This window comes from Apaloderma vittatum, unplaced genomic scaffold, assembly GCF_000703405.1.
Source record: "Apaloderma vittatum isolate BGI_N311 unplaced genomic scaffold, ASM70340v1 scaffold34944, whole genome shotgun sequence".
Taxonomy (NCBI): domain Eukaryota; kingdom Metazoa; phylum Chordata; class Aves; order Trogoniformes; family Trogonidae; genus Apaloderma; species Apaloderma vittatum.
The window spans coordinates 14,266-28,679 of record NW_009713873.1 but is presented as its reverse complement, the minus strand read 5'-3'; the positions used below and the strand labels follow the sequence as shown (position 1 = coordinate 28,679).

The 14,414-nt window shown below is 41.4% G+C and overlaps 1 protein-coding gene across 1 annotated transcript in view; it reads left to right on the top strand.

Annotated features, from left to right (window-relative positions):
• The first annotated feature begins 157 nt into the window (after window positions 1-157).
• Window positions 158-14,414, top strand: part of ZC3H6 (zinc finger CCCH-type containing 6) — an 18,293-nt gene continuing 4,036 nt past the window's right edge. The window contains exons 1-9 of the mRNA XM_009868537.1: window positions 158-310; window positions 6,717-6,897; window positions 7,857-7,982; window positions 8,523-8,778; window positions 10,253-10,374; window positions 10,933-11,049; window positions 12,526-12,637; window positions 13,181-13,290; window positions 13,548-13,801. Of these exons, the coding sequence (XP_009866839.1) occupies window positions 219-310; window positions 6,717-6,897; window positions 7,857-7,982; window positions 8,523-8,778; window positions 10,253-10,374; window positions 10,933-11,049; window positions 12,526-12,637; window positions 13,181-13,290; window positions 13,548-13,801 (1,370 nt within the window). The 5' untranslated portion in view covers window positions 158-218. The remainder of the gene's footprint in view (window positions 311-6,716; window positions 6,898-7,856; window positions 7,983-8,522; window positions 8,779-10,252; window positions 10,375-10,932; window positions 11,050-12,525; window positions 12,638-13,180; window positions 13,291-13,547; window positions 13,802-14,414) is intronic.

The window sequence follows — 14,414 nt, the reverse complement described above, 5'->3', positions numbered from 1 at the left end:
CTAAGTAACCGTGAGTGAAACCTTCATCATCTTCTCCTTCACTCGAGGGGGACACGCGAACCCTCCTCCTCCTCCTCCTCCGCACCGAGCCGCCCCCCAGAGCGGGCCGTGCGCGCCGCCGCCGCCACCTCCTCCTCCCTCCGCACCACGGGCAGCGGCAGTGTCCTGCCTGCCTCCACCTCCCTCCTCCTCCTCACCACCACACCACAGCCAGCACAATGGCCTTTGAAAGCCTGTTCTCCAAACCCCCAAACCCAGTTCTTGACCCAAACATGCCCGACTCTGACAGGCAACATGCAGGGGACGAAAGGTCGAGTAACATTCTTCTCTCTCTCTCTTCTCTCTCTGCTTCTCATAACGGTGATACTTTAGTGATGATGATGATGATGATGATGATGCTGTGTCTTAAATGTTTTTGTCGGGGCAGGTCACCTTCAGGCTGGGGAAAAACCGGGGTGGGAACCGGTGTTGTTGCTGGGGGGGATGTAAGAAATGCAAGGAGGGGAGGTGTTGGGGGGTGGCACTGAATTAGAAGTGCATTGTTAGGAGAGGTTTTTTAAAAAATATTTTTATTTTTCTGGAATGCATGCGTTTTTACATCTTCATTTATTTATTCTGGCCGGGAAGGGGGACGGTTTTCCATTTCTTTCCATAAATTGCACTTTCCACAGCGGGTGTCTGTTGAATGTCACCATTGTTCTTTTTTCTCCCTTGCTAGTCAGGTAGGAAAGGGTGCTTTGAGTTGTGTTGCTTTTAAGATTTTTTTTTTCAGTTTTGGTTTATACAAGAATCTCTCCCCAGATCCATATTTAACATCATTTTCTCGCCAGATTACACCTTACACATTTAACTGGATTTTTTTTTCTTATGCAGATTAAGGTCTGACTGACGTTATCTTTGCCACCTCTCAGTCCCCATGCGCAGAAAACCAGAGTCCTGTTCCTGGTGAAAGGACCTCTGTTCCTCCCTCCCTCCCCTTTCTCTCCCGCAGCTGCTGGAAATTCAAATCCTTTCTCCAGGCAGCCCTGACCTCCCTAACTAGTTCCAAAAATACTCCGCCAGGGTGACTTTGTTGCCTGCAGCTACCAAGTCCTTGTCTACATTTACTCAGAGCATTCATGACACAACTGCAGGAGTTAAAAATTCTGGTTTTCCACAGCTGGGCTTCAGTCTCTCCTCCCCACACAGCTCCACAAGCGTGCTCGGTGCCTGCTTTAGAGGGCTGAAAAACACTTGGAGGAAACAAAAAGAGAAAAAGGGAGAGAAACAGTCCCTTATTCTGTGTGTTACAAAGCAGGAAGGGCCCCAACAAGCTGACTTGACCAGTCTGAAAAAAATCATGCAATGATTTAGAGTGAGCAGGTTCGAGGCAGCCCCCGGAGCTGCTGGTTCTTTGCACCTTCCTGCTTTTTTAATCATGAAACGGTGTCAGTTGTGTCATGCTGGGTGTACCCCCCCAAAAAAGCAAACCAGTAATCCTCTGGGATTGCTGGAGGGAGGGCAGAGCTAACTCTTAAAACTCTGCAGAGTGGGATTTTTTAGAGTTCCTAGGGTTAGTAAGTTTTGCTGTTTCAGGGCTTGAAAAGGCTTCGTGGGTTTTCAAGTCCTCCTTGAGGATGTGCCTGAGTTAGTCACTGCTCTGCTGGAAGCGTAGTTTTTTGTCTAACTCGGAGTTGCTCATGAGGTGTTGACAAGTAGAGTTCCTCTAAACCAGCCATTCTCACCAGTTGTTACCCTGGTAAATTATGAAATAGAATAAATAAGTGGTGCCTCATAGCTTAATGTGCTTTTAACACGGGTTAATTTCTAATGTTGCCTTGTAATGTTTTAATTTCGTAAGAGTGATGAACACCTTTGCCTGTTAAATAATAACTTTCTTGTAAACAAGCCTTCTGTGAAACTTCTGCTCCCCTTTGAGCTGAGACCTGTGTAGTAAAGTGTGTTCTTAATACACCCGGTTTAAAAAAAAGGCAATAAATACCCAACAAACCCAAACATAAACTTTTGGTTAGGTTAGGTTAGGTGTGCAAATGTAACATTGTAAACTGTGTTGGTAGCTCGGTAGCACTGGTTTACTATAGGTACAGCCCACAATAGGAAGCTTCTGAAATCGTTTCAACTATTTGGATCGATCTGTCGAGCATAAATGAGGAACATTTCTGTTAGCAATTAGTTAGCTTGGTTTGGGACTGATCTGTAAACTTGTCAAAGAAGTTGGTTAGTGGTTTTGAGCAGTAAAAAAGAGTGGAAACCCCCCCCCCCCCATCCGTTCATTACTTTGAATATTCCAAGTTGGAAGATTGTTTTTGATCCAGAGTCTTTGTTTTCTTGGTTTGTAGATGGGCCACCTGATTAAGTGAGGCAGGCTTCTCATTCGTTAAATATTTCTAGTTAACTCGTTGTGGAGACTTTGGTGAGGTATTCCAGCCTTTCTGTACACACAGACCTCAAGGTGTGTTTTGAAATTTTATTACTGATTACTTGTTACGTAGAGAATCTTGGGCAGGGCAAGAAAGATTTGCAATTGCCAGGAGCTTTAGAAAATAACTTGGAATCTGTTTATTTTTAAAATCTGTGACGTTGGGTCAGTATTGATGCTTTCTGTTTGCTGTCCATGCTTTGCTGTCATTGTATCTCTAGACTTGGTGCTTTCTTGCACCATTTTTTGCTCTAAAAAGAGCAGTGACCTAACAATGGGTCTGAACGTGGAGATGCTAACTCTCAGATAGTGGAGTGGTCTTGGAGAGTCACATTGCAAGTGTGTCAGGCCCCTTTTTATGTCCCTTTTTATGTACCTTGTGGTACAATAAAGGAGGTTTTCTACGTTGGAGGTAGCGAGATTGTATTTTCCCAGTTCCCTTTTCCACTCTCCTTTCTGTGCGCTCTCTGCGAGCGTGATTTACACCCTGCTGCTCCAACAGGTCCGACTGGTTCTCCCAGAGACCTGCTCTGCTCGCTCACACCCGGTTGTGGCCAGCACAAGTAACAGCAAATTGAAATTTGTGTTATATACCAATACAATATGTGTCGTCCAGATCTCCCCATATCCTCGGTGCCATTGTCCCAGTCTGCTCTCCCAGGCTCTCTCGCCACAAGGCTTCCATCCACCTTTAGCTGACAACTTAAATGCGTTGCTTTTCCTCTACGTGGTGCTTTACTGCCCTCCTCGTGTGCAGGTTTTGGTTTGAAAATGTTTAAAGCTGGTTTTAGCGATCTGTTCGGGGTTTGGTTTTTTTCAGTAATAGTTAATCACCAAAGGATATGGTCACCTTCAAGTCTGTGGTCACTGGCTGCAGCCTTCTTGTAGCGATTTATTGTTTTGGAGGGCAATTTCAAAACTTGCTTTGACGTTAGGAAACCGGGAAGGAAAGAGATAATCCCCGTTTGGTCCCCGTGTGCTGCCTGGTCTGGTTGAGAGGCGTCCCTGCCCACAACAGGGAGGTTGGATTAAATGATCTTTAAGGTCCCTTCCAGCCTAGGCCATTCTATGATGAATCTGTGATTCTATGAATCAGTCCCAAACTCACTCTGTGGCTGAACGAGCCTTGCTTGCCATTCGCAGGGATGCCAAAACTGCAGCTGGCTCACCTAACTTGTTACTCCTCATCCTCCCGAGGAGGAGGAAGGGTCCTCTGTGAATTTATGTCATTTCTTCTACAGTAATAAACCCCAGGGGGTGGACATGATGAGGCAGCAGGATGAGAAGGTGGACTATCCAAAAAATTACTTCTTTGCCTCTGCTGCAAAAAAAACAGCAAACCAACCATAGTGGGCTGGTCTGTAATTTTTCAGGCTGCAATTTCACTGCCTGGACGTAGATTAAAATAACTTAATGTTTGTGGAGTGAACATACTCTTCATAATTGTATAAAACCAAAATCTTGTCTCTTCTAGAACTGATGGCAGAAAAAAAAAGAGGTTTAAGTTTAACAGTGAACTTGCTTTAGGAATAAATAGATTTTATTTTCTTTTTGGACGGTAATATTCAGTTATCACCAAAAATTAATAGCTTCTTAACGAAGAATTCATTACTTAGCGTGTTAGAGATGTGCTTATGTGTGAAGTTTGCATTCATACTGCAGTGTCCTTTCACTGTGTGTTTGAGAAGGGAGATGCTTGCAGCCTTTAATTTTTATCTACTAAGTACGTTTTCTAGTCTTGATGATGCTTTTGGAAAGCCTTGGCTCTTAATTTTTTCTTTATTCTAATGAATAAAGTCAGAAGCATCGTATTGTAAACCAAAATGGAATGGTTTTTAAACGAGACCTTTCCTCAGCCGTGAATCAAAGGGCCTTAACAGAAAACAACCTTTGATGACAGAGAATCACATTGTGGTTGTACGAAGTTGTTCCCGTCGGCTGTTAGAACATACAGAAGTTTGGTCCTCTCCCCAAACACACCAAATACTTCTGTGAGGAAGACGGGGAAAAACAGTCCCACATGCAAAACCCTGCTAGTTTTCTTAAAATATTTCAGAGCCGCTGCATGCTGAGAAAACGCGTTGCTTTTGTATATTGGACTTCAGGAGCTTGAGTTGTAAATCTGCTTTGAACATAACAAAATCAGTTTTTAAAAATTACTCAGACCAAGGCCCGCAAAGGTAAATTAAAGCCAAGTTTGAATGTTAAAAGTTAAACTGTAAAGGCTAGAGGAACGGTGAGCTGTTTTTTGCGTGGATTTCTGTTTTCCCTAGCCAAATACTTACATAACTGCTCTTTCAGTGATTTCCCCAGACTCATTCTTCCTGCAAGATAATTTGGCTTCGGAACGTTTTGGAGACGCTCTAGAAATATGCTCAGGACGGCGGAAACGCTTTCTGGGTTGGTTTTCACATCTCCATCACCACTCTGAGTGTCTGGAGATCGTGAAAGCAACCAAAGACTCGGACCCATTTCCTAGAAAATCATCTACTGGGTTTTTTTACAGACCACATCTGGATGTTGACTTACATGACTCATAGGGGAAAAAAAAAAGGAGGCGGCCTCGGGTCCCATCACCGAAAGCCCTGCCCAAAGCTGTGTGCTATAGCCAATATATTTAGCAACATATTTAGGAATATATTTAGGAAGTGAACTTCCACTTGGGGTAGGTTTTGCACCTTGCTCCAGTTTGGATGTTAAATTGGGGGAGAAGAGTTTAGGAAATGAAAGGTCATCTCTGCCCAATTGCTTTCTTTAAACTTTTCTCTGAAGAATAACCAAAGTAGTTCCAGGAAATGATACATTTTTTGACTATTATCTCTTCAAATCATATTTATCCACCTTTTTTTCTTTTTTACATTCTTGGAAAATTCTAGGATGTTGTTGTAAGAATTTGGCCATTAGAGGACTTCTGTAGTCTCGCCTTCGAAATGCAATCCCAAGGATAGCATTAGTGAGATTGTTTTACCTGGAACGTTATTCGAGTCCTGCATACGTCCCAGAGGTGCAAACATATGACGGCAGTTCCCAAAGGAACCATTCAATACCTTAGTTCCCAAAGAGCATTTTCAGGAAGCATTTTACCTAAAGAAGGTGTTTTAATTGAGCAGACATCCTTGAGAGACCGAGTTTCAGCTCATCTAGTCAAAATCTGGGAGAATTTTTTTCCTAATAGCTGCAGGTGTTCTGTTAATACTCGTGTTTGGGTTTCATTAGGTACACACTTTAATAGTGACAAATGCTTCCTTGGGATATTGTGTGATGTGCTTCAGAATTTGTCAGGGAGTGCTGGAGATAACGGAGACTGCGCTTTTTGAAGACAAGATTTATTTAGTGCTTGGGATACCCATTCTGAGCGTCCTTTATCTCAAGCATGGGAATCCCTTGGTCCCACCTAGAGATGCGAATGAAAGATTTGGGATGGTGTTTTTTTTTAATATAGTTTTCTGCACAGAGTGAGGGTTTCCTACACCATAGGATTGAAAATTCAGGACCAGGTTTTCATAAAGTTCCCCCAAAGGCTGAATTCTTGAAGCAGCGGTGATAACATGGAAATCATGCAGCCAATTATAAGTGCTCAAAAGCAGTGAATTCTGCCACAACCAAAACCTGGCAAATACCGAAGAGGTGAAGGGGAGCTGAGGTTGCTGAAATAGGGAGGAGAAGCCACCTAGCTGGTGTTCTGTCAAAATGTTTCTTTCATTTTCAGAGTTTGTCAAAACGTTTCTTTGTTTTCAGAGTTCCTGCCATTTGGGTCAGTAGACAAAACTTTGAGTCTTATGTAATCATAGAAACTTTTTTCCCCCTAGGGATGGAGGTAAACACAAACCTTTCTGGTATTTAGTCTACAAGCACTTCAAGTGTTACATTTTCTGGGTTTTATTTTTATTTTTTTCAGTCATCCTTTGGTGTTACAGCTGTAATTGCAGGAGCTGCTGTGTTCAAGGAAATGTATTTGTGTGGCTGGGTATACATTGAAGCAGTTTTTCCTCTATGTTGGAGAAAACCATGTAAGAAGGGAAGTCTTTTGTTCTGAGAAGGGAGAAAATAGATAGTTTTTAAACTTTTTAATTTTGCATTGCAATTTAAGGCCATTTAATCATTTGCATTCCAGTTTTCTTTAAAAGAAAAGTCTGAACCCCTCGTAGGTCTTGGGGTGTTAATGTATGAAGAAGTATATTCACGTGTATAAAAATGGAACTGCTGTAAAGAATTACTGGGTGTGCTTGTTGCTGTTGGATAGTGGAGATGGATAATAACGTGTAATTTTATTGCATTGATGTTTTCCCTCCTGCAGAGAGGATGGCGAGCTAGAAGACGGTGAAATAGATGATGCGGCGTATGAAGATGTGAAAGAGCACGGTACAAAAGGTGATGACAAACAGAAAAATGAGAAAGGACATAGAAAATCACGGAAGAAACGCAAAAAAGAGAAAGAAAAGAAAAAGTCAAAAAGGAGAAGACGGGATAAGCATAAGGTTAGGAAATGCAAACCAAAGTGCCAGAGGGGTTTATTTGAATTCCAGGTTTAGACAAGAATTTGGGGAGGTGGGAGAAGAAACCTAAAGCGATTTTATTGCTATTTAAGTGGTCTTTGCAATCTGCAAGCGCAGATTCCTGTTGTGCCAATGCATTTGAGTATTAAAGAATTTGATTAAGTAGACTTTCGACACGTGGAAGTGTATATTCATACGTGTCCGTGTGAGTTTATTGGGGGTTAGAGGCAATAAATGATTAAATAATGCAACCGTAGTATGTTTCAAAGGATAGTTTGAAAACTTGTTAGCTTTGCCCAAATGCTTTTTGTAAACTTGGTTTTCTTCTGTTTATATGAGCATTTTACTCTTTGCCAGTGTCAGTGGTTGTGGTAGTTCTGACATGAAAAGCCAAAGTATTAAACCACTTCTTAAATTAAATAATTTTAATTAAACTGGCCGCTGACAGCATCTATGATAGCAGAACTGTGAGAGAGTGAGAGGTCTTTAAGGTAAGAGCCAAAACGTAAAATTACAATTTTGCTTTTTGTGCTAATTACCGACTTTATGGAAGGAAGAGATTTCATACGAGTTAAGTGAATTCTTCAGTAAATTAGTGGATAGAATGTGCCTAATATATAATTGACTTAAATAAATGCAAGAGATTCATCAAATTTGAACCTAGAAAATGAAACCCTATGGTAATTCTGTAAATCACAGAAATACAGTGTTCTTCTGTGGTTGCCCCTCTCAATTTTCTACAAGACAGCACACCTAAATAAAATACTTGTAGTGCAGTGATGCTGAGAGTGGCTCATCGAGTGTGCTCTCACTGGCTTCCCTCAGAAGCTGAGGTTTGTGAGAGAGGGAAAAAAATACTTTTTATGGAGTTCATACACAACAGGCCACTTTGAAAGGGATTGCATCATGCTCAAGAGTGCCGTTTTCTTTTTTTTTTCCAGCACAACTCCCCTTCCAGCGATGACAGCTCAGACTACAGCCATGACTCTGATATTGAGCGTACAGAAAGACCACATAAAAAGAGCAGCAGCTCCTCGTACAGAGATTATGATTCTTCATTCAGTCAGGTAGGTGGTTTTTTTCCCATATCTTTATTCAGGTGTTGTGTAAAAGAAGGGAAATGTAAATGACATGAGAAACCCCTAAGCCAGCCCCGTTTATTAACGAACTGAAGATCTCGTTGGCAGAAATGGGAGAAGAGACAGTGCTAGGGCTGGTGATAAGCAGTATTTCATCCTGACTAGCAGAGAGGTGACAGGTTGTTTCAGCTGCCTCCAAGATCGTCAGGATACGGTGATCCTGAATGGAAGAGATTTATTTTCATCGCAGTTCATCTAAGCAGCGCTTAGAACACTTAGATCTGCGTGCACTAAAAATGCACTAAAAAGTTTTCTGGAGTACAGGTGCTGTTCTTTTTTTGGTCCTTTTTCATGTTTTGATGCATTCAGAATCCAAAGTGCTAATTCCTACTAAATAACTGATAGTCACTGTTTATTATTAATGCTCGGTAGACAGTGAAATGGTGAAAATAGCTGGGTTTGTTAGCATGGTTCGGAGGGGTGTTTTCTGAAATGCTGCGTCTGAACGGCACAATCCCTTTCCTGCAGCATGGGCACGTATCAGGAAATTACATGAGTTCCCAGAAAATGCAGCATAAAAAAAATGTAAAAAGTAAGGAGTATGATGACTACAGCCATTACAGCGATGAAAACTTCGGTAATTATAACGAGGAAGAAAAAGACGAAGATTTTGCTGACCAACTGAAACAGTACAGGCAAGCTAAAGAGACGTCCAGTGCCGATTTAGGACCTCCATTCCCGAAAGAACCAGTGAAAAAACAGGGGATGAAGGGGATCCAGAAAGGTAAGATCATTTGAAGCAGTAAGTTTAGTGATGGATGGTGGGGGCAGTTGTATCGTGCGTTGTTTTGGGACATTTTTCTCGTGAGCTGAGCACAGAAAGCTGCTAGTGGTGGCTTTCAGCAAGTGAGAACACTGCTCATCGGGAAGGAATAATATACCAGTATGCAGTTATCTGTTATGGAATCATGAAATGGTTAAAGTTGAAAGGGACCTTGAAGATCATCTGGTTCAACCCCTCTACTGTGGGCAGGGACACCTCTCTCCCACTAGACTAGGTTGCTCAAAGCCCCATCCGGCCCGGCTACTGGTGGGTATATTGCAGAAAAAGATCAAGTATCAGTAATATGTGCGTGGTAAACGAGCAAATAAGGCCTGATTAAAAAGCCAGCATCTTTGTTCTGCAGCTGCTTGAGGAAGAAATGGTAGGGCTGTAAAGTGGTTTCCTGGAGTTCATGAAAACTTGATTCAGGCCAAAAAAAAATCCCAGTTAAGTACCCAGAAATTCTGATAGAGGCTTGAACACCTCTGTCGGTCTAGCCCACAAGGGCGCTAGCTCCCTTTTATTTTTCCTTTCGCAAAATTTCCTTGCGTTCAAAGCTGGTGGAAGAAGCAGTGCTGTGAAGCAACGCATTCCTGAGAGAGTCCTGCTGCCCTTATTTCCTGCTTGGCTTACATAAGCTGGGTTACGCAAGCGGTCTCATTCGCACCTTCCCTCCTGTGTCTGCTGGGGTGCGATTCTTTGAGCCCGTGTATGTCCCTGGCCTCAGTATTTTGACTCCTCTGTCACATTTCTGCCTGTCGCCCAGAGGGAGTATGCTGCCTTTTCTGTTTACTACAGCCTCGTCACATTCTCTTTTGGTTCGCAATAAGATCGCCAAAAGATTGGGAAAATCTGACTGGTTTTCTTTGGTTTTCAATCAGTGAGAAAGCAGATATTCCGTCTCAGTGGCTTTTGTGGAAACCACAGCTGCTGACTGGATAATTAGTGTCTCGAGGCTTCCACATAGTTGCCATTAAACATTTTTGCTATCAAGGCTGTTCTGTTGTATTTCTTAGGTTATGATCTTGCGTCTTCTGCCCATCAGGACAAACGTTTGTGCACCCACCTGGGTGCCAGTTGTACCAGTTAGTTCCACTTTCAGAAAGCTTCCAAACGACACCGAATAATTTAAGTATTTGGGCTGGTTAGAAGTAGCACGTCCAGACTTCTCAGTTGGGAGATGCTGCTTTGAACAAGATGAATTTTAGATTAGTTTTCTCAGTCTACTATTGATTCTCTTTTCAAAAGTGAGGGGGGAGGGGGTGCAGAATGACAATCAGCCGACGCGGCTGGACTTGCCAACTCGCAATTCAAGGGAGCGTTTAGGAATTCAGGCCGCAAAAACGTAGATATTTCATTTGTTGGATTGGTCTGTGTTTGACGTCGCGGGATAAATAATTTTTCTTTCCTCCCTGAGGACCCTGCTGTTTTTCAGGTATTTCTCAACGGGGTAATAATTACAACATCGGCCGAGGGCGTGGAATGCAGAAGAAATTGAAGCGTAAAGATCGCGGAAGGGGGAGAGGGGGCAATAAAGGATCCGATGGCTTTCATGAGGTATGTGGAATTAAAAGTTGGATTCCTGATGTACTTGTTTCAAATGACAGGATGCTTTGCTTTAATTGAAAAGTATTTAAAAATACACAGCTGTCAGCTTTTTTTCTCTTATCTAGAAAATTACTGGGGTTCTCTACCACTTGATATACAAAGTATAATCAGTAACCTGATAAGTAATTTGGTTTGTGATTTAATCGTGCTTCCTCTCTTGCTTTGCCTCTTGTTATAAGCAAAAAAGGTTATTTTTTCTTCTAATGGGAGAGAAAAAGAAGCTGGGCAATCCAGAGGAGCACATAGAGGGGAGGGATTGGCAAGGTGTTGTCAGAAGACGGTGGTCTGGATGCTGACCAACTGTTTCATGTGACTAAACTGTATTAAAGCAGATAAGGAAAAGCCACATGTATTTACCTTTTCCTTGAGCCGTGGGTCTAATCATTTTAAGAACTCAAATTACGGCATAGTTAATCCCATTTTGGGGTAACCAAGTACGTTCTTGCTGTTTTTGCAACCATGTTTAATAGCAGGCATCAACGAGATGTTTGGTTTTTTTTCTTCCAGGATGGCAAACCCATGAAGAAGTGGGTTAATATGAGCCAGGAGTTCATAAATCAGCACACGGTGGAACACAAAGGCAAACAAATTTGTAAATACTTCCTCGAAGGGAGGTGTATTAAGGTAACAATGCACTTTGGCTTGAGGAAGGGGGAGGAGACACTGTTTGGTTTTTTTTATTATTTCAGCCACTGCAAAGAAAACTTGATGCTGAAACTCAGTGGTTTGATTTCTAATGTTTTGAGGATTTGTAGATAAATGCCGACAGAAGTACTCAGGGAAAAATATCCCCTTCTGTCACACATTTTGAATTGTAATGAATTCTGTTCAAGTGACTATTTGCTGTTAGTTCATACAGCGCAAACATATGTGATGGTATCGTAGATTGACAACGTATATACGTAAATATACATCAAATCTTCCAAGCGTGGAACCTGGCAATGATTTCTGAGTGTGTTAGATTATTGCTCTTGTATGTGCTACTGCTGATTTTGAAACGTTGAAGGAATTACTTAATTATGGTCAATTATTTCTCTCTCTAAAGTAAAAAGTGGAGTTGTAGTAATAATTCCCTCCACCAAAGAATCATCTTCCTTCAGGCAGCAAGTGGAAGGCGGCAGAGAGAAGAGAATGCTATTCAGAGCAGTCAGCTGTCAAGCAAAAGCCCTAGCAAGACAGTCTCTTATTACATAAAAAAAAAATAAACTCAAATCGCTGTCGCTTCATTTTGAAGCTTGTGCTGCTGTGGAGTTGAACCCTCCGATGTCAGACTAGTTCAGTCAGTTACAAAACCCACTTAAGAAAAACCCACGTGCTTCTTGAATCAGTGAGTGCACCCTTTATGTTTGGTTCCTGTGGGTATTTAGCGATAGAACGTTTTTTATTTTGCAAATGGTCAAAGTAAAGGTGATATATATATATGTGTCTGTGTGTGTATATGTGTACTGTTTTTCACAAAACAGGAGGGAATCGAAAACAATGCGTTTGTTGCTGCCTTTATGTATTTTAAGAGTGCCATGCTCAGTAAGATGAGTATTTGCTGCCACCTTCAGTTTTAAAACAAGTGACTGGAAGAGCACTTGGTGTCTTTTTCATGGGAATAAGTACAAAAAATAAATAGAAACAAACCTCTAGCAAATGCTAATGTATAACGTGATATGGCTGATATCAACCTGATACTTTTTGCACCCTCTTTTCCCTACGTGAGAGAGTTGTAACACTTTGCTTGTTGGACTTTTAATTTCTCCTACGCACCCTTAGAATGGTATGATTTCTGATCAAGCGCTTAATTATTTGTGTGGAAATAATTTCAGTGAAGTATTTGTTTAAATGCCTTTTTAAGGTGAATTGTTAGGTGGAGACAGAGAAGCGAGCAGCTTGTTTTCTGTTGACAGCTGCAGATACTCTTCATATCCCGATTCAGAAACTATTTCTCCATGTCACAGGGGTTTTTTTAGGGATTTGTTTAGAATGCGGTTATGTGGGAATAAAGGTAAAAAGTTTAAATTCAGCTAAGGAGGATGGTTTTCTGCAAATTGGAAAATGAAAATACCCAGCATTTCAGACTGATAATGTTTTGTCTTGTTTGCTTGTTGACAGGGGGAGCAGTGTAAATTTGATCATGATGCAGAGATTGAAAAGAAGAAGGAAATCTGCAAGTTTTACATACAGGGTTACTGCACCAAAGGAGAGAACTGCATTTATTTGCACAATATCCTTTAAAAAAAACAACAACTTGAATTAAACTGAAAGTTTATATTTACTCTTAATCGATGTAAGTGATTTTTAAGTGTAGCTATTTCTTGTCTTAAGAGACTATACCAAAGACTGTGTAGAATTACTCCTGGAGGAATATTTTTCTGCTCAGTTAGGAGGAGAAAACATGTACAAAATTACTAGTTTGTTTTCTATTTTGAAGGGTTTTATTTTGTTAAAAGGTAAATCCCGTTGAAGTTAGATGCATTTGTCCATGTATCCTGGTTTGTGTTTTATTCCGGAAAATCTTTTTAATCGTGGTTTTAGAACCAAGTCCAAAATAACGTTAGGGCTGCGGTAATGGAATTATTAGTAGAACTTTAATTGGAACTAGGAAGCAAACTGGTTATGAGCTTTGAAAATTTTTAACACATTGCTTTGGAAAGTTTGAAGTATTGGTGAAAAATGGAAAGACAGTTGACAGCTTAATTTCATAAACTTGCCAGACAGTGCAACCTAGAAATCAGCCTGTGTTAGGAATCCTTAACACATCGCTTACATGAATTCCCTTGCAAGTTCTACCACACAGGAGCAAAGTGCTATCAAGGAGATAAGTGCAAGTTTTCCCACGCTCCCCTGACTGCAGAAACGAAGGAGCTGCTTGACAAGGTGAGCAGTTTGTAAACCACAAGGTTTTGGTACTAAAAGGAACAGTGGAACGTTGGCTGGAAAAGCCACCGCGGTTCTCAGGGAGCGTGCTGCTGAACTCCAGTGAGCGTTCATGAAATCCTGACCTTGGTGTTCAGTAGGATGTCAGCATACAGTAGTATTGCAGCAAGTAGTTATAGTTAAACAGAAGGTTCAAGGCTAAATTAAATTGCATATACTGCAAAATTTACATTTTTTGCTCCATTGCTTTGTTCTAGGTTTTGAATAATGAGGAGGAGCCACAAAACGAAGATGAGAAAGAGCTGGAGGAGCTCAGAAAGCGCGGCATAGTTCCTCTCCCTAAGCCACCACCAGGTGTTGGGCTTCTGCCAACCCCGCCAGAGCAGTACCCCTTCTCGGAGTCTGACATCGAAAATTACCAAGATCCTTCAGGGGATTATAAGAAAATCCCGTCTCTCTTTGAAATAGTCGTGAAGCCCACTGTGGATTTAGCGCACAAAATCGGAAAAAAGTAGGTTTCAGAATTCTGTGTTGAACTCTTCTTAAAGCAATGGAGCTGCGTAAATACTTAATCAATTCTCATTGCTCCTGTAAGAAGTGTGTACTTCTGAGTGTATTGCTGAGTTAATGATCTGTCACATATTGGCTATTCTAATTATTTACTTACAGAACGCTCTCCATGGAAGAGAACTTAGGGAGCCTTCACTTTCCAGAAAGCCACTCCATTGGCTTTTGAGTTGGCTCTAGACCTACCTTGCCTGTCTCTGTTTGCAGATCTTTTTTATAGTTCTATAGTGTTAGCTTTTTCCTGACTGAAGCCAGTGGACACCCTCGATGGGGGCTGTTGGCCTTGGGATATTTGATGCTCTTGGTTACAGCAAATCTCATGTTCTTGTGCTAAGACTGGAGAGATGCTACTTTCAGACTGTAACTGTATATATAGTTACTCCCTGAAAATTATTTTATATATATAAATTATTATATATATACAGTTAATCCCTGAAAATTATTTCACATTTTCTGAATTTTATCCTTCTTAAGAGCAAATAAGTACGAGTGGATACGTGTAAGGGGGAGGAGGAGATGGCTAACGGGGGCTGCGGTTCTTTGTAGGGGCCAAAAGC